General features: G+C 48.7%; 1 protein-coding gene across 1 annotated transcript in view; it reads left to right on the plus strand.

The window, feature by feature from the left end:
* Positions 1-21,225, plus strand: part of CDH23 (cadherin related 23) — a 214,096-nt gene that overhangs the window by 41,019 nt on the left and 151,852 nt on the right. Inside the window, 3 exon segments of the mRNA XM_030030571.1 lie at positions 10,762-10,904; positions 14,197-14,244; positions 14,482-14,574. Of these exon segments, the coding sequence (XP_029886431.1) occupies positions 10,762-10,904; positions 14,197-14,244; positions 14,482-14,574 (284 nt within the window).

Here is a 21,225-nt window from a genome sequence, read left to right on the forward strand (position 1 = left end):
CTGCAGCCTGCATGAGGTGTGAGATTTGTACAGGTGAATGTGTGTGCATCGTGGGCCCTTCTGATAAGGTAGGGAAGGGCGAGTGTAAGGGCAGGTTTAGTGGTGAACTCTTCTCCCCAGCATTAAGTATACTCGGTTAAATATCTTACCAGTGACCAGCTGTCCCGTGACCCCTTTGGTGGTCTCTGCCTCCATCTTGGGGCTTGCCCAGGCACTGGTGGGAAACCAGGCTGATGGTGAAGGTCTCACCATTGCTGATGATCTTGTTTTTCTGCCTTTTACTGAGCCGTGATATTCATGCAGAGGAATACTGGGTGGTGTTGCCCTGGTACCTGTGACAGAGCTTCCTTTGACCTATGAGTGTTTAATTAGTTAAAAAATGAACTCTTTTCTTTTTGGAGGGAGGTGGGGAGATTGGGAGAAGGCAGGAAAGAACAAAGGAAATATTCTTTCTGGGCTGTTTCTTATTTCAAAAATTAATTAGAAAAGGATATTCTATGGATTTAGGGTTTAAACTTTGTGTCAGAAATGTTAATCAAGACCGCATTAGCAAGATTTTCCTTGAGGAGTGAGGGGGGTGTGTGTACAGAGTGTTCAAGGTGTTTCAGAGACAGGCATGAGGCAGCGTGAAGCAGTGCTCATGGAGATATTTGGCAGCACAGCCATGTGGAGGGAACGGGTTTGCCTTCACAGGTGGGGAGCACCCTCCTCCCCGCTCCCCAGAGCTGCTAAAATTGGGGTTTGGATCTCATCTAGTCAGTGCTTCTGGGACTAGTCCAGGATCGTTTTTGTAGCATCTTTTCCAGGCCAGTTTTAAAAGCCCCCAGGCGATGTTGGGGCTTTTTGCCATTATTTAACGCCTCAGTAGATTCCACTGCTGGGATGTTTCTGCTAACCCCAGATTTATGTTTTCCTTTGCTTTTTCAGTTCGTCCTGCCTCCTCCCACCCCTGTACATGTGTCTTGTGAATAGGTGTTAGTAGTCACACGAGGGCAGCTCCAAGGAGCAAGGCTGCATCTAATATTTAGGGTTTTTCAAGAATCTCCTTCCCCAGCCTCCTAGGCAAAGCTGTGGAGGTATTGATGAAGATCTCAGTCTGATTTCCAGTTGGCAGTGCTCAGAAATGGAGGCAATATTCCTGCTGTGGTTGAATTGGAAATGGTCTTGCCTGCTTTGTACAGTCTTGCCTATGCTCCTGAGAATTGCCCTGGTCTTCAGGAAACCTCAGGCTTTGTAAGGTGCTACACCGAGTCCTCTCCTGGGCTGACAGGACATCTTGTGCAGTCCCGCCCTTCAATTTACAGCTCTGCTGTAAAATATCAACTTAATCTCATGAGATTTTCCCCCTTTATAACCCACGATGCTCAGTGCTTATGCTTCCCTTGGTGTTTGTTCCCCTCCCGCTCCCCCTTTTGTATTTATTCTGTAAGTTTACCAAGCACCGACTTTCCACTCTGGAAAGTCTAAATACTTTAATTTCACAATTCCCTGCTGCTCCTCTTGTTCTCTCACCCTTCTCAGACAAAGGTGTGAGTGAACCACCAGTTAATTTCCTTTAAAATTAGTTTAAAATTAAGTGCCTTGAATGGTTGCCTCACCTGCAGACCTCATCCTTGTCATGGGGCTGCTCTCCCCACTTGTGCTCTGGGCTCTGCTTGGGAACAGGATCGCATCCCGGCTGGAACCAGCTCCTCTCCTTCCCCCTCCTGTTGTGGGGATGAAGGGGGAAGGACAGATATCAATAAAAGTGAATGAGACTTTTTGACAGAGCAGCTTCTGTGAGGGAACTTTTTTTTTATGGCGCAAACAATGGATGGAGCAGAATTTGCATAAAACTCATTAGAAAAAAGTACAAGTTTCATAAATCTTGTGATAAATTAATACGATATCATTCCGAACATGATGTATTAATTTTAGGATGAAATGAATGGGTCTGTGATCATTGTTGGTAATTATGAGGCTCCCAGGCAGTTTGGAGAGGAAATTATTTTTAAGAGGGCTTTTAAGTGCGGGAACCCTTTTCACACCGCGAATATCTTAAGAGACCCAGACTCCTTCTTATACAAGTGTTTCTTTTCTTAGTTTACTCTCCTGGGGTTTTTTTTTTGATGCAACTGTATTTACTTCCCTCTTTCATCCTGATACAGCCTATTCCTTCCTAAACAAAAGGAAACAAAAGTCCTTTCAATTTTTGCAAACTATCCATGTTCTCCCCTGTCCCAGCGATGGGCTTGTGGGTTTTGTAGTGGACCAGAGAGCAAGAATCACTGGATCCCTGCCTGAGCGGGCAGGGAGAAAGGAGAGGCGGGCACGCCCTGAGGCCGCTGCTGTTTGCAGGGGTTTGCCCAGGGATGAGCATTTTTTTTTTTAATCCCTTTTTTTCCAGGCAGATCTGGAGATGCCATAGTGATACCAAGGCATATCGGTGATTTTGACAGCAAAACACCAGCCCGGTTGGAGAGTTTTGGTTAATAAACTGCTGTCTCCAAGCCAAGGAGGTGCCAGCCAGTGAGCAAAGGCTGTGACCTCCACCCACTGCAAAGACACAGCACCAGCATGAAGACATAGTTTTAAACTGGTTTTGGAGAGCTTGCTTGATATCTGAGTTGCTGTAAGACCTCTTTGAAGGTTGATGGAGGGAAATTGCTCTGTCTTAACTGTGTTGATATAGGTATTGACTTTAATTGGAAGGATGCCACTTCTCTGCCCGCGTGCATGCCAGCAGCCCAGTGACTGCGTGCACAGCATCTACCAGGAAAGCCTCAGGTATTCCGTTTACTTTAATGATAATGTCAAGAAAGTTCAATATACCATTGATTTTTGTATTCCCCCCACCCCCACCCCCCCCCGCCCTGTTTCTCTTGTAAAGTTAACTGAAGTGCTCGGTAAATAGCAAAGTAAACCAAAAAAGCCCTCTGTTATGGCTGCTATTCGTGTGAGCGCGTGGCTCTCCTTTACCTGCTGCTGCGTTCTTCCTTTTAAACAGTTTTAAATACCCTTTTTACATGTCTCTACGAGAGCTGGGGGGATCAAAGGCAGGCAATGCCTCTTTTTGAGGTTTACCACTGGCTGTCAGGTCTGCTTATGGATTCCATCTCGACACTTGACTCCCCACTTAAAATAACTACATGCAGCAGAGAAATTACAGGCTCCGTCTCCTGCTCTGGCTTTGAGCATCTGAGGAGCTAGGAAAAACTCTCTGCTGTGCCTTTCGCCTCCCAGCTTGATAAACTCCCTCAGAAATGGTTTTGACTGCACAGATTTGTTTTCCCTCTTCTCTGTCACCTCTGTGTTTGGCTCCTTTCTCTCCCGCACGTGATGGGTGATGGCACTAGTGCACGTGGTTCCTGGACCAGCTTGTCCTGGGCTTTTTCCGCCGTAATTGGCGAAGACCTGTTTTTCTGATGGCAGAAACTGTTCTTACCTCATTTATTTATTATGACCCACTTTTTAAAAGGTGCTGGTGTCTCCCTGCCCTTTTTCACTTGCTCTGCAGCACAGTAATCAGAGCGGAGGCAGCCTTGGTGGTGGGGTAAGCCGATGCTTCCCATTAGCACCTGGAAAGAGAAGTGTGTAACATTGAGCTCAACTTGAAATGTAGGAGCGGAAACTTTCTTTGCTGAGTCGTTCTGGAAAGTTTTGGCTCAAGTGGTTGAGCTCTTTCTGAGAAGGAGGCCAGAGAGTATCTGTTGAGGTTGAGTTTATGAAATGAGCTGGTAGCCACCTCCTTTGAGAGAAAAGCTTGGAGATGGATGAGTGAGCTGCCCTTGTACCCGTGGCGTGCTTTTAGGTATCTCTGAGTGTATCTGAATGATGTTGGCCAGAGTTTAATCTCAGCATGCTAGCATGGCATGAGCTTTGCTATATATTATAGTTCACCCAAGGCGTGCTGTAGCTGTGAGGAGCAAGGTCTTCCCGGCAGTAGCAGTCTGGAGCATGCGGTGGTCGGCCTTTGGAACCTCACATCTTCTGCATAATCTATGGCCATCCATTGCACGGACAGGGAAACTGCTCCAGGAGGCTGGGACCAACTGGGAGGAAGGCAGGAATGAAGATGGAGAGGCCCTGGTGCCTGCAAGAGATTTCCTGAGCCTGGGTGTGCTTTGGTTGCTCTCCTAGCCCCCCGCGCTGTGCCCGTACTCGCATTCCCCCGCTTCACGTCAGGTGGGGTCTCCTGTGCGGGCTCTGTCCCCAGCTCTGGGCTCGTCCTCTCTGGGAAAGCGATGAAGCCTCACCCCAAGCATGGGAGCAGCTCCCACTTGCTGCAGCCTCCTGCTTGAAACTAGATTTTGCTTTATTTTCCTTGCTAGGGAGTCACTGTCCTTTCCTCTCCCTCACGTTGCTCAGAGATTGCTCAGCAGCACAGAAATATTGGCATTTCATCTTTTCTTTTAAAAAATCTTTGGGAAAACATCACGGAAGGGCTTTTTTTCTTCGTTTATTTTTTTCTGAAAGGTGAAAGAGAAAATGAATTACAGGCAAAGAAAAGGGAGCAGGTGACAAATGAGAAGAACAAGGTTTGAATTTCAAGATCAGATCCATCAAATCCTGACACCAAGTGCATCAGAGGCCAGTCTGCTGTGATGAACTGGGCTAATTGGAGATGCCTGTGCTGGGATGACTGGGACAGGAAGGCAGGACTGCTGGCTAGCAGCTAACATGAGGAGTGTTGTGGGAGAAGTGAATGGGACGTGATTGTCCCATCTCCCTTTCAAGGAAGGAAGGAGGGGGAGCCAAGGAAATCTGATGGCACCTACTTTGGAGCAAAAGCATGGTGGTGGCCTTCGTGTAAGGGGACTCCTCGCTGCAGGGTGCGGATGCTAAGATGATTTTTATGTAAATAAATTTGTGCTGGTTTGAGAAGTTGAATAGCAACTGAGGGCTCTCTGTGCCAGGTTGTGACCTTGGTTGAGGACCACAGGCACTGCTCTTGGCATAAGGGCTGTGTCCATGCTGCTTCCCTCCCCAGTGTGCCCAGTGCCTCTGATCCCTTTGCTGCTGCTACTTGGAAACTTCTGGCTTTTTATTCTGCAAACCCCCTTGCCTGTAAGCTGAGCGCCTGTGGTGCTGGCAGGCTCCGGACCGCTCTCAGTAGCGGTGGCAGAAGATGGGGAACCGAGAAGCTGCATGGTGACTGTGCCCATAGGTACAATCCAGAGCCGGGGAAGGGTGAAAAATGACGAGCCAAGGAGAAACAGGCACTGGCTTTTAAATCCTAGAATCATAGAATGGGTTGGGTTGGAAGGGACCTTAAAGATCATCTAGTTCCAACCCCCCTGCTGTGCACAGGGACACCTTCCGCTAGACCAGGTTGCTCAAAGCCCCATCCAACCTGGCCTTGAAAGCTTCCAGGGATGGGACATTCACAGCTTCTCTGGGCAACGTGTTCCAGTGCCTCACCACCCTCACAGTGAAGAACTTCTTCCTTACATCTAACCCAAATCCTCTAAACCTAAGCCTTCTTTCAGTTTAAAGTGGTTACCCCTTGTCCTACTACTACATGCCCTTGTAAAAAGTCCCTCTCCGGCTGTCCTGTAGGCCCCCTTTAGGTACTGGAAGGCTGCACTAAGGTCTCCCCGGAGCCTTCTCTTCTCCAGGTTGAACAACCCCAACTCTCCCAGCCTGTCCTCATAGGAGAGGTGCTCCAGCCCTCTGATCATCTTCGTGGCCCTCCTCTGGACTTGCTCCAAAAGGGCGAGGGATTTAAAAGCAGGGATTAAAATGTTTTTAATATTAAAGTGTAGCTGATGCCTGAAGTCTTGAGCCCAAAAGCTGGAGCAGTCAGTGGAGAGATTCCTATTAACTCCACTTGGGTACGGATCAGACCTTTTAAGAGAGCACCTTATTAAGCAACTAATTAGAAACTTGACCGTTCCATTGGATCCCAGTGTCCTCCATCCCACCCCATTCCTGTGCAGGCTGCGTCAGTATCTTGCTCTGGCAGCTTCTTCTCTGACCCTGGAGCTCAGTGCTTCCAAAACCCTCCAGGAGCTCCGGGATTCTCCTGGAGAGTTTGTTTTTTCTAGTTTCTCATCCCGCTCTTGAAAGAAAAACCAATCGATAAGAGTTGGGAGGGCCCAGCCCCTCTGCCTACTTTCCTCCTTGGCAAAATGGAAGGGCAAGAAAAATATACAGGTTTACAGCTGAAAGTAAGATGCTGAGACAGGAGTTCCTGTGGCGGGGTGGGGGGAAGTACACTCCATAAAGCAGCCAAACCTAAAAAAAAATTAATAAAATCCTAGCAGGAAGAAAACAAGAGGCAACAACAACAAAAACATTCCCGAGGTCAATCCGAGTTCAAGACTTGGAGAAAGAAGAAAATCTGTGTATGTGTGAGAAAGAGGGAGAAGTAGCTGTGATTGAGAGAAAGGAGGCAAAAGGAGACAAGATAAATTGTGATTATCTGGTGGAATCAAGACACTTAACTGCCCTGTCTGATTCCTGAGGGGAAACAAATGGAGTCTATAACTTTGCACTGCAGAAGGATAATTTGTTCCTGTTTCCTCAGCCCTTGCTGGAGCCAGGTTGACGCTTGGTCTTGTGGTGGCTCAAACAGCATCCTCAGCATGGCCCCGAGGAGAGCCTCGGCAACGTATTTTTCTTTGCAAGTGCCCCGAGAGGGGTTTCTGACAGATGTGGTACTCCTTGGGCTCTGCACGCCCTGTCTGAGCAGGGCCCTCTGCTTTTTGATGATTTCCCAGTGATGCAGACGCCCGTATGTGAACGTGCTAGCGCTGCTTTTGCAATCCTTTGGCAATTCCCGTGTCGCTTCCAGGAAAGAGAGTGTGGAGGCCAGCTGTGGAGCTGAGTATCGCTAGGTCAGGCGCTTGCCTTGGTCTGGCTTCACCTATGGGTGGGACAACAGCACCTTCCCTGTGATCACCCTGGAAAACGGAATTTCTTGTGGTCTGTTGAATGGTGACCACGGCACAGATGTTCCAGCTGTGTGTTTGCCCTGTGCTATCCAGCCACTCTGTTCTTCCTTCCTTGGTGCAGTAAATTGAGAGGGGGGGAAAAGATAGGAGGGGAAAAATAGGATTAAATAAACTGGTGCTAAAGAAATTGGTGGAAGGTAGCTCGCACAAACTTTTGTTGTGGTGGTGAAGGAGCCCAGCGTGCTCCGCTGCGGTCCTCTCGCTGCATCCTGCACTCCTGGTTTACACCACATGCCTAAACTTAGCATTCCCCTGGGGTAAGGCTTGCAAAAATCAGAACAACGAATGACAAAGCAATTGTGAAGTCTCATTTCTTATTTCAGGGATCTGTTTCTCATTATCTTCTATTTAATTTGTTATTTTGATCTGTATTTTATGCCTTTTTTTTTTTTTCGTAATGAGTTCAGAGGTGCTCTTAGGTTGATGATTACTGACTGATGGGCAGGAAAGGGAATGGGTGAAAGAGCTCTTAGTTTTTGGTACCTCACTTGTAAGGGTTTGTTTAAGATGGTATTTTCCTGTGATACAGTGCAGCTTACACTTTCATGTTCTGAGTTGCCCTATCTACGTCCTAAGGAAGTTTCTTGTTTCTAACAAAGAAAAGGAAAGAAAAGTTGAGGAGGGTATAGGCTCTGAATATTCCTCACGTGTTTCCCTTTCCTCTTCTTTTACCTGCTAAATCTGTCCTTGATTTTGATATTCTCAGACCAGACAGCAGTCAAGCCCAGTATGCTGTTTCACTGGGATCTAACTCTGCACGTCTGCAGACTGCCAGAAGGAGAAATGCGGGTGGGATGATGCACTCTGCCCAGAAATGCCTTGCCTTCCAGGTTATCCTGAATTTGGGAACTAAATTCCCTGAGACTGGGAGGTAGCTGTAATGCAAAGAGACAGAGAAGAGTTAAATGTTCATGTGCTGGCTGATTTTTTTTTTATTTTTTTTTTTTGGTGCAAGTGGGTTTGCAGCACACAAACCATAAACGTGACTATGATTAGAACTGGGTGGTACATGGTTTTCTTATTCAGCAGGATTTTTTTAAGATCATTTCCCTTCCACTGAGATGCGACCGAGACCTTTTGGAGTTTGAAGTATTTGCGGTTCCAGAGGGGATTGCAGATACCCTGTTGATCTAGGGTGTTTGAATGAGATGTAAAGGGGGAAAGTCTGTTTCTCCCATTAAATCTGGCAGAATAGAGAGGTATGACCCTGGATTTGTCTTGTCCTAGTTACTGGCTTTCACTGCCATGGGGACAGTCACAGTCTTGCATGTTTCCTGGGGCAAAGAAACCTTTTCTAAGGGTGGCTTCAAATGTCCTCCAAAATAAAACCAAGCTAGTACCTTGTTTCATATCAAGGCTCCAAGGTTTGAGAAAGCGTAGGATCACTTTGTATCTCTGGTGTCGGCTTCACTAAAGAGATGGGAACGTTGCAGATGAACCGGCCGATCACAGTGGTTTGGATAAGGACTCTTGCTTTTGGGTCTTTGTCCAAAATGTCTTTGACCGTGCCCCATCACTCGCTTGCTCCTGTGTTGGTGGAAGGAATTTTTTTTCCAGTGGTTAATTCTAATTTCTCTTTTTAAAACAACTGCTCTTCCTTCTCCAAATAGAAATTTGTCTGGGTTTGGACATTGAGTCTTGTTGTGCTTTCATGCTCTGGAATAGTCATTTTAATGTATTTTATTTTGTCCTCTTCGTGAATGTGCCCGAGATGGCCTGAGTCATCTCGCTCTTCTTTGTCATAAATGAAGCAGCTCAAGTTTTTAAAGCCCTTGTTAAGTGTAAAGCATTTTTGCTACCTCTTGAACGTTTGTGACTTCTTCTTGCATCCAGTCCTGAAGACAATGCGGCCAGCCAAGCAGCTTGCAGAATTGCAGTCTTGGCAGAACCAGCTATGTAGCTCTCCGAGTCACTCTTCCGAGTGCCCAAAGTGCACCACGGCTCTGCCAGCCAGGGCATGGAAAGAGCTTCTTGCATGCTTGGACCCCCAAGCCTGCCAGAAAGGCTGTTTTTTGGGATGCTCTCCTCTGCAGCTGTGGTCTACCAACCTTTTTTCAAGGGCGTTTGGAGCAGGGTTGTGAAAACAGATTTTTACTAAACAAGCCCAATTACCAAGCTTTTCACCTGGCTGCTTGGGTCCTCCCCGTTATTTGCCGTGCTGTCACCCTAGTTTGTACCGACGGCAATTTTACATCACGTTAGGATGCCCCCCTGACCGTGGCCGGTGGCTTGGGGACCTCCCAGGCAGCTCGGTCCTCGTTCGAGTGCGCTTTGTCGATGTCATACAGCACTAAATTTTTAATCAGAAAGTCACACAGTGCTAAGTCAAATGCCTTACAAAAGTCTATTATTTCTTCGCAGTTACCTTTATCTGCCAAAATTGTAATCTCATCAAAGAATAAAATCAGGTTTGTTTGACAAGGCCTATTTTCCATAAAATTGTGTTGACTGGCATTAATTATGTTCCTATCATTTAATTCTTTATTAATGGAATATCATATCAGCTTTTTCCATTATTTCTCCTGTGATGGATGTCAAGCCAACTGGCCGGTAATTGCCCAGGTCGCTCTGCTCGCTGAGCTACACCACCATGTTTGCCCTCCGGTCTGCTGGAGCTTCCCTCCTCTTCCCAGATGGATGAAATTTTGGCATCTGTTCTCCTCGGCCAGATGATTTGGTGTCACGGAGTGCTCTCATACTGCCAAAGATGGCTCACGCAGAGAATGTCCCCCCTTCCCCCATCCTCAAGGCCAGGCAGCCAAGGGGATCTCCTGTCCTTATCTCCATCCACCAGCTTTTTTCCTCCTATTTTCTCCCCCCTCCTGCTGAGGAGGGACTGAGAGCGGCTGGGTGGGTGACAAGCAGCCAGCCATGGTCGACCTGCCACAGCAGACTTTGAGTGTGCTCAGAGGTGTCACGGAGAGGCCCAGAATGATTCAAAGAAGTTCTTATGGGGCTGAAATGAGGCTCCAAGGGTGGTGGCCATCCTTTGCTTTTGGAGCAGTAGAAGTCATCCCGCTCTGGGAGCGGTGTGTAGATCAGAGAGAGGACACAGGGCCCCCCCAAAAGCAGCTTCAGAGGGTCTGGGTTGCCTCTCGGGCGCTGTTAGGAAGAGACATTTACAACCGCATGCCTGCGAGGGATGGCTGAGCAAGGCCTCTGTTGTCTGGGGTATTTAGGATGCTGCAGAAGATGGTTCAAACATGATTTGGCAGAAAGTAATGAGCGATATGTCTCAGCAGCTCTCATGACCTCTGGGCACGTGGGTTCCACGTATGCCAGAAAGACCAGGATTTGCTGCCGCTGCCGTGTTTAAAACAAACCGCAGGTCTGCGTCTGGCTCCAGGCCCTACTGAATCGCTGAGCCTCGAGGCACCTGTGGGCATCGCGACTGTGTTCTTGGCCTTGGGATGTTTGCTTTTAACCTGGAAATGTTGTTGAATCTGCTGGTGGTGCCCCTTGGTGGGGGAGAACGCGAGGGCAGCTGGTAGGCGCTTACCCAGAAGAGGTTTGGGTTCCTCCACTATCTCTAGTGCCCAAGATGGCCATGCTTCTGCAGATCTAATGTGACCTTCTCTTTTTGGTAAGGGCGACGGAGGAGAGGAGCTGTGGTTTGCTTTATCTGTGCTAGAGAGAACAGTAAGACCGTGCACAGCTTGACTCCTCCTGCTGCTTGAGGCATTGTAACACCATGGGAAAATAGTTTGGGGATGACTTAAGGGAGGAAGGCAGAAGACCTGCGTTCCCTGACAAGCTGAATATTTTCAGGATTTCTTCCTCTCTGTCCCATTTTGCTCATAATTTCTTTTCTCCCCGTCTCTCCCAGGTTCCTCAGTGACCCAGCTGCTGGCCCGGGACCTGGACAACGATCCACTGGTCTTCGGCGTGGTCGGTGAGGAGGCCAGCCGGTTCTTCGCGGTGGAGAGCATGACCGGTGTTGTCTGGCTCAGGCAACCCTTGGACAGAGAGGTAATGCCACTTGCTGCTGAGAGCATCCTCTGCTGAGGGGAGGGGAAAAAACTATCGCCGCTCAGATAACTGGTGGCTCTCCACCTTCTGTGGTAGCTGAGATGTGGCCTGGGCGTTGCTCCCGCGCAGAGTTGGGAATCCAGGTGTGCCCACATCAGGGTCTGTCCCTAGCCACCCTGTCACTGTCCCCAGATCAGTGGGGACACGGGGAATAAGCAGGGTGCTCTGGTTCCATCTGGCTTGTTGGTTTTCCTGGATCCTAGAGTAATATTTGCAAGTTCAGAAGTAAAGAAAATAATAAATGGAAACGATCTACTAAAGAGCAGGATGCTTATGCGTTCAGGGAAATTTACAGGCTCCCTCTTTAAACCTATATTCCGATCCTTTACTATTTAAAACGGCGCGTGAAGAGATGTGAGGTATGCCTGCTTATTCAATCTCATCATGATTTTTCATCATCTTGTAGATTCAGGCTGCCAGATGCTAATTTTGGCAAGATTCTTGCCTCAAAGCTGTTTCACACCCCTATTTTCAGTGGTAGTTTTGGTGTGCAAAGATGATATCCCATCCAGGTGCCTGTTTTACAAAAGCCCTGGCCCTTGCTGCATTCCTGGAGCGAGGAGGAAGGGATAGCACAGGTGCTTGGACCGGAGCTTGGTAAGACTGGGAAAATACTATACAACCTAGGCATTGTGCTTAATTTCCCCTGTGCTTTGGTTGCCTGTGTTTAGTATTTCCTTTGCCAGCAGTGGCGTTGTGAAGATAAAACCCATTAACAGACCTGACAGTCTGTGCTGGTGGTCCAGGTTGGAGTCAGCCAGATGTGGGGATACAGAGGAGCAGGACAGCGGATACTGCTCAAGCTGGGGAAGGGCAAACCCAATTTCACAGCGTTAAGAGCAAGGCTCTGGAAAAAGAAAGCGTTTTTCTTCACCCCTCTCCCCTCCGCCTCCCCGTGCCAACAGCTGCTGGCATGAGTCATAAATCTTCCCTTATTCAAATGCCTACCGCTTCCCAATACTTACAATAACAGCTTTAAGCCGAGGAGGGTGATCAATAGATTTTAGGTGTCTTTTGGTGGAGGATGGGAAGGGAAGGAGCTGAGCAGATCTTGCATGCATGACCGGGTTGAACTGGGAGAGGAGCCTGCACCCATCAATTGATCCCAGGGGCTCAAAGTCAGCGGTACGTGGAAGAGGGTGAAGACAGACACATGCGTAGCTTGGAATGGATATGGGGAAGGTGTAAATGGCAATTTATAGTGGAGGAAGCAGGGTGGCATGGGAGGGAAGCGATGGAGGTGGATGGCACGCTGGGAGCAGAGAACGCTGGCCTGGATGCATGCGATCGAAAAGTCAGGGGAGAGAAAGCCATACAAGAAAAGTGACGGGGAAAGAAAAGCAAGAGATCAATTCTTGTACAATGGAGGAGAAAAAGAGAGACTTGAAAAGGGAGAGGGAGTCATAGTAAGGTAAATGGTGCAGGAAAAGGGAAAATAGAGAAAAAGAGGAAGGAGCGAACGTACAGAGGCAAAACAATTTTAAAAGATTTTTTTACTCCCACGAAGATTGGGAGGAAAACAGGTTTTAAAACAAAGACGGACCTTGAGTCTAAAAAAAAAGTATGTGCTAAAATGAAGGATGGAGACAGAAATTAGCATGTGGCAGCTTTCGCTCGTTATTTTATCAAGTTTTTAAAATTTAAATGCTCAACAGGTTGCTGCTTATCTCCTATTTTTCCTTTCTTCCCCACTGCTTTGTCCCTCGCGGTGGTACTGATGAGCAGGGGGGAAAACAGGAGTGAAAGGTGCTGACGCAGCAGGGTGGGATGTCACAAGGAGCAGAGGTTCTCCTTTCCATCAGTATTTCAGCTCTTCGTTCTGCCTGCAAGCGTTGCCCTGAGGCAGGAGCTAGGAAAGGCTTTCTCAGGTTGAATTCCTCATCTGTTTGCATGGGGGGCCTGGGGCAGGAGGGGGTGCACGCTCTGGTGAGCTGTTCCCCAAACCCTTCTCCAAGATGAACTGCTACTCTGGTACAAGCAGAGCTCCTGGTCTGGGCACCAGTGCTTGCTGCCTGTCCCTGAGCCGATCTTATTAGGAATAAATCAACCAAATCTGCAGCACAGAGAGCCATTTCAAGCTTGCTTTCCAGTCTTTCCTGCATGATGCTTTGGAGACATCAAGTTGCTGTGCTCTAGCAGCTCAGGGGCACTGGGGGTGGGAAGGGATGCTGGAGGAGGAAGGGATTGCTGGGACTACGGGAACTGAAACACCAGATGGTACCCAGGTACCAGGTAGGCATGGTGGTCCGAGTCCTGCTGTCCATCCCTGTGTGCTTCCTTGGTAAAACATGAGCGAAACGATTGCTGGTGGAAAAGAAAGGTCAGGAAGAAGTCGTCTGCCTCCACTAGCAATGTCCCCCCGTCCTGACACTGAAATAATCCCCTCTTCCCCACTTGTCCCTCACCCCAGCACCAGTGACTTTAATATATTGCTATTTAAGACCAAGCTGTTAATTTAGTTAAAGCAATAAGGGGCAGAGGGGCCTGCACAGGCACTTTTTTGAATGGGCTTATGGGATTTCAGCCAGTTCTTACTACAGACCCTGGGCTCATCCCAGTGTTCCCAGCTATGTGATATCCCAAGAACTGCTGCGTGGCAGGTAAGTTGGAAAAGAAGCAGCAGCAAGATTTAGATGTCCTCAGTGAGACTGTGTTGTATTGTCATCTCGAACAAAAGCTAATTACACAGCTTTTTCTTTAGACTTTCTTCTCTCTTTGCATCGTCCGTGTATCTTGCAGTCGGAGATGGTGCCAGGTCACAGTACGCTGTGGGTGGAAAACTGCTTTTCTGTGCCTTGCACTTACTCCCTCTCGCTGCTAAAAGCAGGCAGCCTGTGGTGTCGGGGACCGGGCAGGCTTGCAAAGAGAGCCGGTGCCTGCTAGCATGCTGCAGAAGGTTAAATAGCAGGATCCTCTCATCTGCTTTAGCCTAGATATCTGTTCAAAGTTCCTGGCATCTAGCTGGGGAGTCAGTTCCTTAGTCCCCGTACCCTCCTGACCCAGGGCGAGAGGCTCCCCGAGCCTGTGAAATACACTGGAGCCCCACTGGAATTAATATTTCTCAGCATTTTATACTCAATGTAAGTAATTGCACTCAAGCGCCCCTTCTCTTCTTGAAGGTCCTGAAAGCATTTTGCATGTAATAATATTGGCTAAAAGTCCCAAGCCTGCCATCTGCAGATAAACACTACAGTATCTTTAATTATATGTTTTTCTTCTCCTTCCCTTTCAGACTAAGTCAGAATTCACGGTTGAATTTTCTGTCAGCGACAGCCAAGGGGTAAGTGTGACTTCTCATTTCATGGTCTGCGGCACGGGCGGAGGGGAGCGGAGAGGGTGAGCGTGGGTTGCTGGGGGGCCTTCTGCATCGCCCCGGGGGGGTCTGGGGAGCAGGGCCACCGCCGGCCATCGCTTGCCAAAAGCCCAAGTCAGAAAACAGAGCCACAAGCTTGCTTTAGGTTTTAAATCCATGCATAAAGCTGACACCCGCTCCCTGTCGTTATCCTTGTGACCGCAGGTGATCAAAGGGACGGTCAACATCCAAGTTGGAGACGTGAATGACAACGCCCCACGGTTCCACAACCAGCCCTACAGCGTCCGCATCCCAGAGGTAGGGATCGCCACGACCTCGCCGCACAGCCTGGCTTCTGGCTTTTCCCTCGGCGGCCACACTTGCTGTCTGGTTGCCACCACAGAGCTGGCTGTGTGAGGGCCACCAAAGTACAGGACCGTCCTCCTGCCCTGGACCCTCACTGGGGTTGGGAGGAGGATTAAATGCCTGGAAGTTATTGTTGCCTGAGAATGGGCAGAAGCAAAGTGGCCGTGTTTTGGGTGTTGGGGGAAGGCAGGTGGAAGAGGAGGTTTGGAGCTCAGTCCTTGCAGCCTTGGTGATGTCTTTCCCATGACCAATGTGAAGTTTGAAAATAGCTGTAAATGGGAATCTGTTTCTTTTCTTCTTCCTTTGAGAGAGAGGGGATGTGCAGCTCTTGTCACAGAGGTGACCTGAAGCAGGAATACGTATTTCTCCAAACACCTGATTTCTGGCAGAGTCCTGCCCGAAGGCTTCTGCCCTTGCTGGTGGTTTCCTTTAACAGCTCCACAGCAGAACTTGTCCCATGATGTCCTAGGAATAAAATAGGTAGGGAGGGGCCACAGGACATCATCTGGCCCAAGCTTCCACTAAAGCAGAGAGAATTTTCTTGTTAGATCATGTTGCTCAGGACTTTATCCAGCCAAGGGTTGAATATCTCCCGACGACAGAGTTTCCACAACCTTCTGCCACTCTCTCTCCATGCTGGCCATTGCAAAGGAGGTGACACCTAGTCATATCATCAGGAAGAGCTTCTTCACCTAGAGCTCAGCTTGGCAGAAATATGCCGGGAACTTACAGATCTGATGTGAATTTAGACTTTAAAGATGTGGAGTGAAAGGCGGTTGGTGGTGCTAGGCGGACAAGGTCAGGGTATTACATTTGAAACAGGGGATTAATAGGGCATTTCATGTCCTCCAGTGGAGGAAACCTCTCCTTCTTGCACCCTGGTGCCGGGGCAGAGCCCGTTTTTCCCAGAGCATGCCTCGGGGTGTGGAGGAGGTCAAGCGTGCATCTGTGTGTGTGAAATCAAGCAGCCTTCGGTAATTGAGAGGTACAAACGATTGTGTTACAACGGTTTATTTAATATGCTGGCTGCTGATGCCCTGCCGTGCTGGGCTTTGATCTTTCCCTGTCCCTCTGCTGTGAGGATGAGGTTTCTTCATTAAGTTGCTTGTGATGTATGAGCTGGGAGTTTTAGTCTCATCTTTGCGCCAAGTCATCTGAAACCTCCCTTTGAGAATGACACTGGGTCAGAGTCATTTCTTCTCCTCTTTAAAGCACGAGCGGTGCAGAAATGACTTGGCAAAACCTGCATGAGCTGCTCCTCGCTCTCGCCTTTCTGCTCGGACCTCTGGAAGCTGATGGGTGGCCGCCTTGCCTTGCTGCCACACCTCCCGGTGATGGTCTGTCTGCAGAGGTCTGCAAAGCAAAAGGAATGTCGGTAGGACTGAAGGAGAATAGTCTCCTCTCCCCTGCCCTCAGATTTACCTCTGGTTTTGCTATTTACAGCACCTGGTACAGAGGACTCCCTTTTCCATGTGAAAAGAGAGATGGAGAGTGGGTTTCTGTGTCTCCCCTGGGAACTGGTGCCGTGTTAAGCCTCGGTGTTTATATACCCAGAGCAGCTGTGCCATATCTCTTCTTGTTCGTTGCTTCTGCCCTAAGAGCTGATATTGCAAACCTTAAGCCTTCCACATTTCTGATCTTAACCTGCGTCAAGTCTGGGGAGCAGGGAGGGCAAAGGTTCGGTGCTAGTTTGGAAAATTAAGGCTGGCCAAGGAAAGGGAACTGCGAGCACGTGATCTGGCCAAAAAAAGAAATGAAGAGGAGGCTGAACCCCAGAGCTTCTCTCTCGCATGTCACACTGCTTTGCACGTGAGCCGCGGTTCTGCTGGGACGGGATTTCCAGGACCGCCTAATTGTTTGGGGTAGAGCAAGCACAGTGCTTCCCCCAGTGCACCCGCTCTGCCACTTGGCCTTCAGAGCTGTGCTTTTCTGGAGGTCGGCCTAATCTAATTATAAGGCGTCGAGTGCCAGTTTCCAGTTTCCATCCGTGATCTTTAACCAAGGGCACTGATCAAAAGTAATGAGCCACAAACCTGTTGCTCAGCCAGCATCCTGAAGGCGCTTCTGTTCTTCTGCCGGGGAAAGCGCCTTTCCTTGTCAGGCGCTGCGAGAGCAGGGGACGGGGTCCCACCACCCAAAGACGACCCTCCAAGGGCTACGGCCCACAGGAGATGTGAGCAATGAACTTACTCTGCACGTGCTGGCACGGCTCTCGAAGAAGAGATGCCCACTTGCTTTGAGAGCTTTGCTGGGCCACAAGTTTTCCCTGTTGCTTATCCATAAGTACTCGAAGCTGGAGGTGATGTGGCATGGAGATGTGCCTTCAGAAGCTGAGGCGCCCAGAGCCAGGGGACACCTGGGATGCAGCTGAGGCTGGGGAACCACTCATGGTAGGTGATGACAGTGTCCCCAGGTCACCCCCACGCTCCAGACAGCTCAGGCTAGGGTGAGCAGCGAGGGTGTGGGTAGCCAAATCTGTCTCAAAGAGCGCCCAGCCGAAGCCGAAGGGCCTATAGCTAATGAATAATCAGGGGCTGGAGCTTGGGGACGGAGAAGAGGCTAGCAGAAGTGCTAGTGCGGCTTTGCATAAACTGGCTCTGCGCAGAATTGGCAGCTAATGAGGGTTTTTCTCTTTTTAATTTTGAGATAAATGGATATATCGATTTGCAGTTGTCCTAGCTAATGGAGCAGCAACAGAAAGGCTATTTAAACCTCACTGCTATTGTGTGGCACTAGGAAAGTCAAAAGAAGAGTGTGCATAAATAAATGGAACATGAAGTAAACTGACCTTTAAAAACAATACTGCCTCTAAACACCCGTCCTGGCGTTTTACGCAGTCCGCTTGATTTGAGAATGGGAATTTATTTGGGCACGGGCTGCAGACTGTGATTCCTCTCTAGCATGGGGAGGGGGGAGAGGATGCCCACTTTAACCATGGGCTCCGCCATGTCGCAGCAGCTCCAATTACCCAGACCGGGGATCGCTCATGTGTCGGGCTGATGCCACTGGTCCTCTGCGTTCGTTGTGTCTTAATTGCATCCCCGGCACCTGCCTGGAATAGCTGAGCGAGGGCCCGCGTGTCGGGAGAGGGACGTTGCTCCGGCGTAATCGTCCGTCCTGTCTGGGCAAGGGCGCCCCGTGATTTGCTTGTCAAAAGGCAACGAGGCGGTGCGGACGCTTTCAAGTCTGTAAAGAAAAGGGGAATCCTGCTAGAATTGGCAACTTAATTCACCAAGCTGGCCTCGACAGAGCTCATTAAGTTCTCGTGTATTCATTTCAGGCTAATGGCTGTCATGCTGACTGCTGTTTGATTTGCTATAATAGACTTTTATGGCTTTCCAGTTTGCTAGGACGTGTGTGCCTGTGTCTGTGCCCTGTGGTGCTGCTGTAGTACATTAGTTAGCCGCTCGTGTGCTTGCTACTCTGACCTTCAGGGTTTGTTCTCCTCTTGGATGCATCCCTTGCAGTTCACCTCTTGCACGTGCTCTTTTTTCCCCTCCTCATCCTCACCCAGCCCCAGGGTACCATATTTCCAGGAGTCTCAGGGTTTGGCTTCTCAGACAGGAGAGATATATTGCTGAGCCCGTGGCAGGCTGTTGTGGCGATGCCTCAGTTTCTGACAAGTCCGATCTGCTTTATCTAATCTCTTTTTCCATTTGACTGCATCTGTAGGAAACCCAGTCTTGTTGGATTGTCACAGTTCAACGCTTTTACGTGAAGCGAGCAAGTGAAGTGGAGCCAAGCCCCCGCCTTGGTTTTGCGGTACCTGGTGTGGCATTGGCATTGGGGTGGACTGTTCCCCCTGGGTGCCTGCTAGGCTTTCCTGTCCCACCTTCCAAGCATGAGACCTTCTGGGGCACGCAGCCCTCCATTTGCCTTTGAAGCGAGCAACCTTTAAGCTTATGCTTAAAAGGCACGGCTCTGCAAGCCTCTCTTCTGCATCTGCTCCTTCCAGGTGCTACACCGTCTACAGGACGACATCTTGGGTCCTGCTGAGGTTCCTCAAACGTTGAAGGCCGTTGTGTGGTGTGGTAACCAAGTCTAGAAGCTTCCCGTGAAGAGCTGTTTTCCCCCGTGATCCCCCAACATCCTGAGCTTGCAGATCAAGTTCAAACCGTCCGTGCCCTTCTCTTGGCCCTGGAGCATCGGCAGTTTTCACGTACTGGCAGAAAAGTCACTTAATTGTTTGTTTCTTTGCTGAATGTTCCCTCAGGAGGTTTCTAGCGAGGTTTTCGCTCCTTCGGTGCTCTCCTCACCTCATTCGTCCTGTTACATTTAACACGCTGAGTGATTTATGAAGTAATATGTATTATGGGGTAACATCTTCCAGCAAAAAGCTGTCTTCAGCCAGGCTCTGGGCCAAAGACTGCCATTTAGAGCCCCAACCATTCACAAGATGACAGTTGCACCATGGAGAGGTATCTGTAACTTGACAGGAGATAGTAATTATAATGGGGCTCTGTTTTCAAAAGGCACTCGCTGCATCTATAACCACAACCATCCGGTTTGGGAATGTGCTCGTCTTGTCTTGAGTTCAAGCAAGCACTGGTAAAAGGCAGGGCTGTGGGAAAGGAGTTTAAAAATAGAAAGGAAAGTTTCTGGACAGCACACAGCGTCGGCTAGGTAACTACAGTCCAGCTTGCAGGTATCGCATCTCCTGAACTCAGCCCTGATTTACCAATTTATTTTAATTGGGAGGCAGGCAGGCACTTACCATTAACAGCAGTCCCTTCTGCTCAGGGAGTAGCCTTTGGGATTGAGCCTTCACAAGCTGCTGGTCACCGTTTCCATCCTTAATATGGTGGTGTAGTTGAAATAGTGGCTTTTATGATTTTTTTTTTTTTTTTTTTAAATTGTGCAGAAAAGCGTTTGACGGGGAGGGGGAGAGAAAGAAGGGGACAGTCATTGCCTTGTCCCATTGCACAGCCTGAAACCAGACCATGCTAGATGGTGAGCAGGGGCAGGGAGGGTCAGAGAAAGCCCCCAAAGCCCTAGCTGTAATTAAAATTATTATTTTGCTTTAAATGGTAATAATGTCGGTAATTACATCAGTTTCCCTGCCATCCTGCCCGGGAGTCTTCAGGGGCTCATATAATTCTATTGCGATGGCTCCGAGGCCTGATGCTGCGCATATGAAGCAGCTGCAATGAGCTTGAGCTCCCACTTCAACCACATTAGCCATTCCCTTGCACGCTCCCAGACGCCTTTTGGGTTTGGTGTTTGGTTTTTTCTGCCCCCTCCCTCCTTTAAATAAAGAGCCTTTAAATTGAAGGAGATGATAACAGAACTGATAAGAAAGATGTTCCTGCCATGTTGCCAAATGGCCTATAATCATTGCTGGCTGCTTTCCTTCCTTGCCTTTTTTCCTTCTTTTTTACCCCCTTCTCCCCGCTCACTGTTTTCCTTCTCTCCCTGCCCTTATGCTTCCGTGTGGATTTTAGAACGGCACAAATAATTTACAATGAATAACTTATCCACCAAATCCAGCCTTCCGCTTCCTCCGCCACCTTTGTGCGCTCAAAATTTGCAAGCGTATCGAGCTCCTCTGCAGCACTTCAGATGCTATTTATTTATTTATCTATTTATGGTGTTTGGGCTTTTTTTTTTTTTTTTTTTTTTTTTTAATTCCTAGAGAGGCAACAAAAAAGTTAGCTAATAATTCAAGCTGTGTTCATTAAACACTGTTGGCCAGAAGCAAGCTGCTTCTCTTTCCTGGGTAGGGAAGCATCTCCATCTGCCCTCCACCCTGGTATCCTATCGGCACGGCCGGTGCTGGGGACCGAGGGTGATTTCTCGCCGCCGGTGCCTGTTGAAGCGGGAGGTGAGGTTTCAACCGGTGCTCGCCACAGCGAGAGGGTCTCTGTTGCACAGGTACGTGGTGATAAGCTGCAGCGGGTGAAACATTTACCAAACTTGCCGAGCATCCTCGCTTTTTATTGTGTTCATTGCTGCTGGGTTTCAAAGCCAGCCTCAGTCAGCCCTGAGGGAAGAGTTGGCTGACAAAATAGCAGGTTAGATCTCTATATCCTCTCTCTGGCTTCACAGAGCTGGTCACTATGCATTTGTTCTGATGTTTCCCCTTTCCAGATTTTTTTTTTTTTAATTATTATTATTTTTGAGCAACCTTTAATTACTTTCCAACTTTGTCCAGCAAACTTGTGGAAGCAGAGACTCATTGTGAAGGGTGTGTCTTCCCTTCAATAGTCTTAAGTGCAGGTGTACCGTCCATCTATTAAAAAGCCATCTCTTAGCTGGATAAGATAATTCTTTTGAGAGGGTTTCATCTGCTCTGTAATCACTAGGTAGAACATAATATCCCTCAAAGAAATCATGCCTTCTCCCCTCCTCTCTCAACCCCAGCCTGCATGATCCGCCAAGATGGGGCTATTTCTATATTGCTCAGGAAGACAGAATGTTAAAACGTATCTTTACATGGAGATTTTGCCAGCAGTGCCGTGGGATGCCCTTTTTCATCTGTCATCGAGAGGCCGTCTCCTGGCTTGCACTGGCATGGAAGAGCAGAAAGAAGGGGAGCTGAGAAAGTAGCAAGCGGATAGGGACTGAGGGATGTGAATAATGCACAAGTCATCAGGCTGAGTTTAC

Source organism: Aquila chrysaetos, chromosome 11 (assembly GCF_900496995.4).
Source record: "Aquila chrysaetos chrysaetos chromosome 11, bAquChr1.4, whole genome shotgun sequence".
Taxonomy (NCBI): Eukaryota; Metazoa; Chordata; class Aves; order Accipitriformes; family Accipitridae; genus Aquila; species Aquila chrysaetos.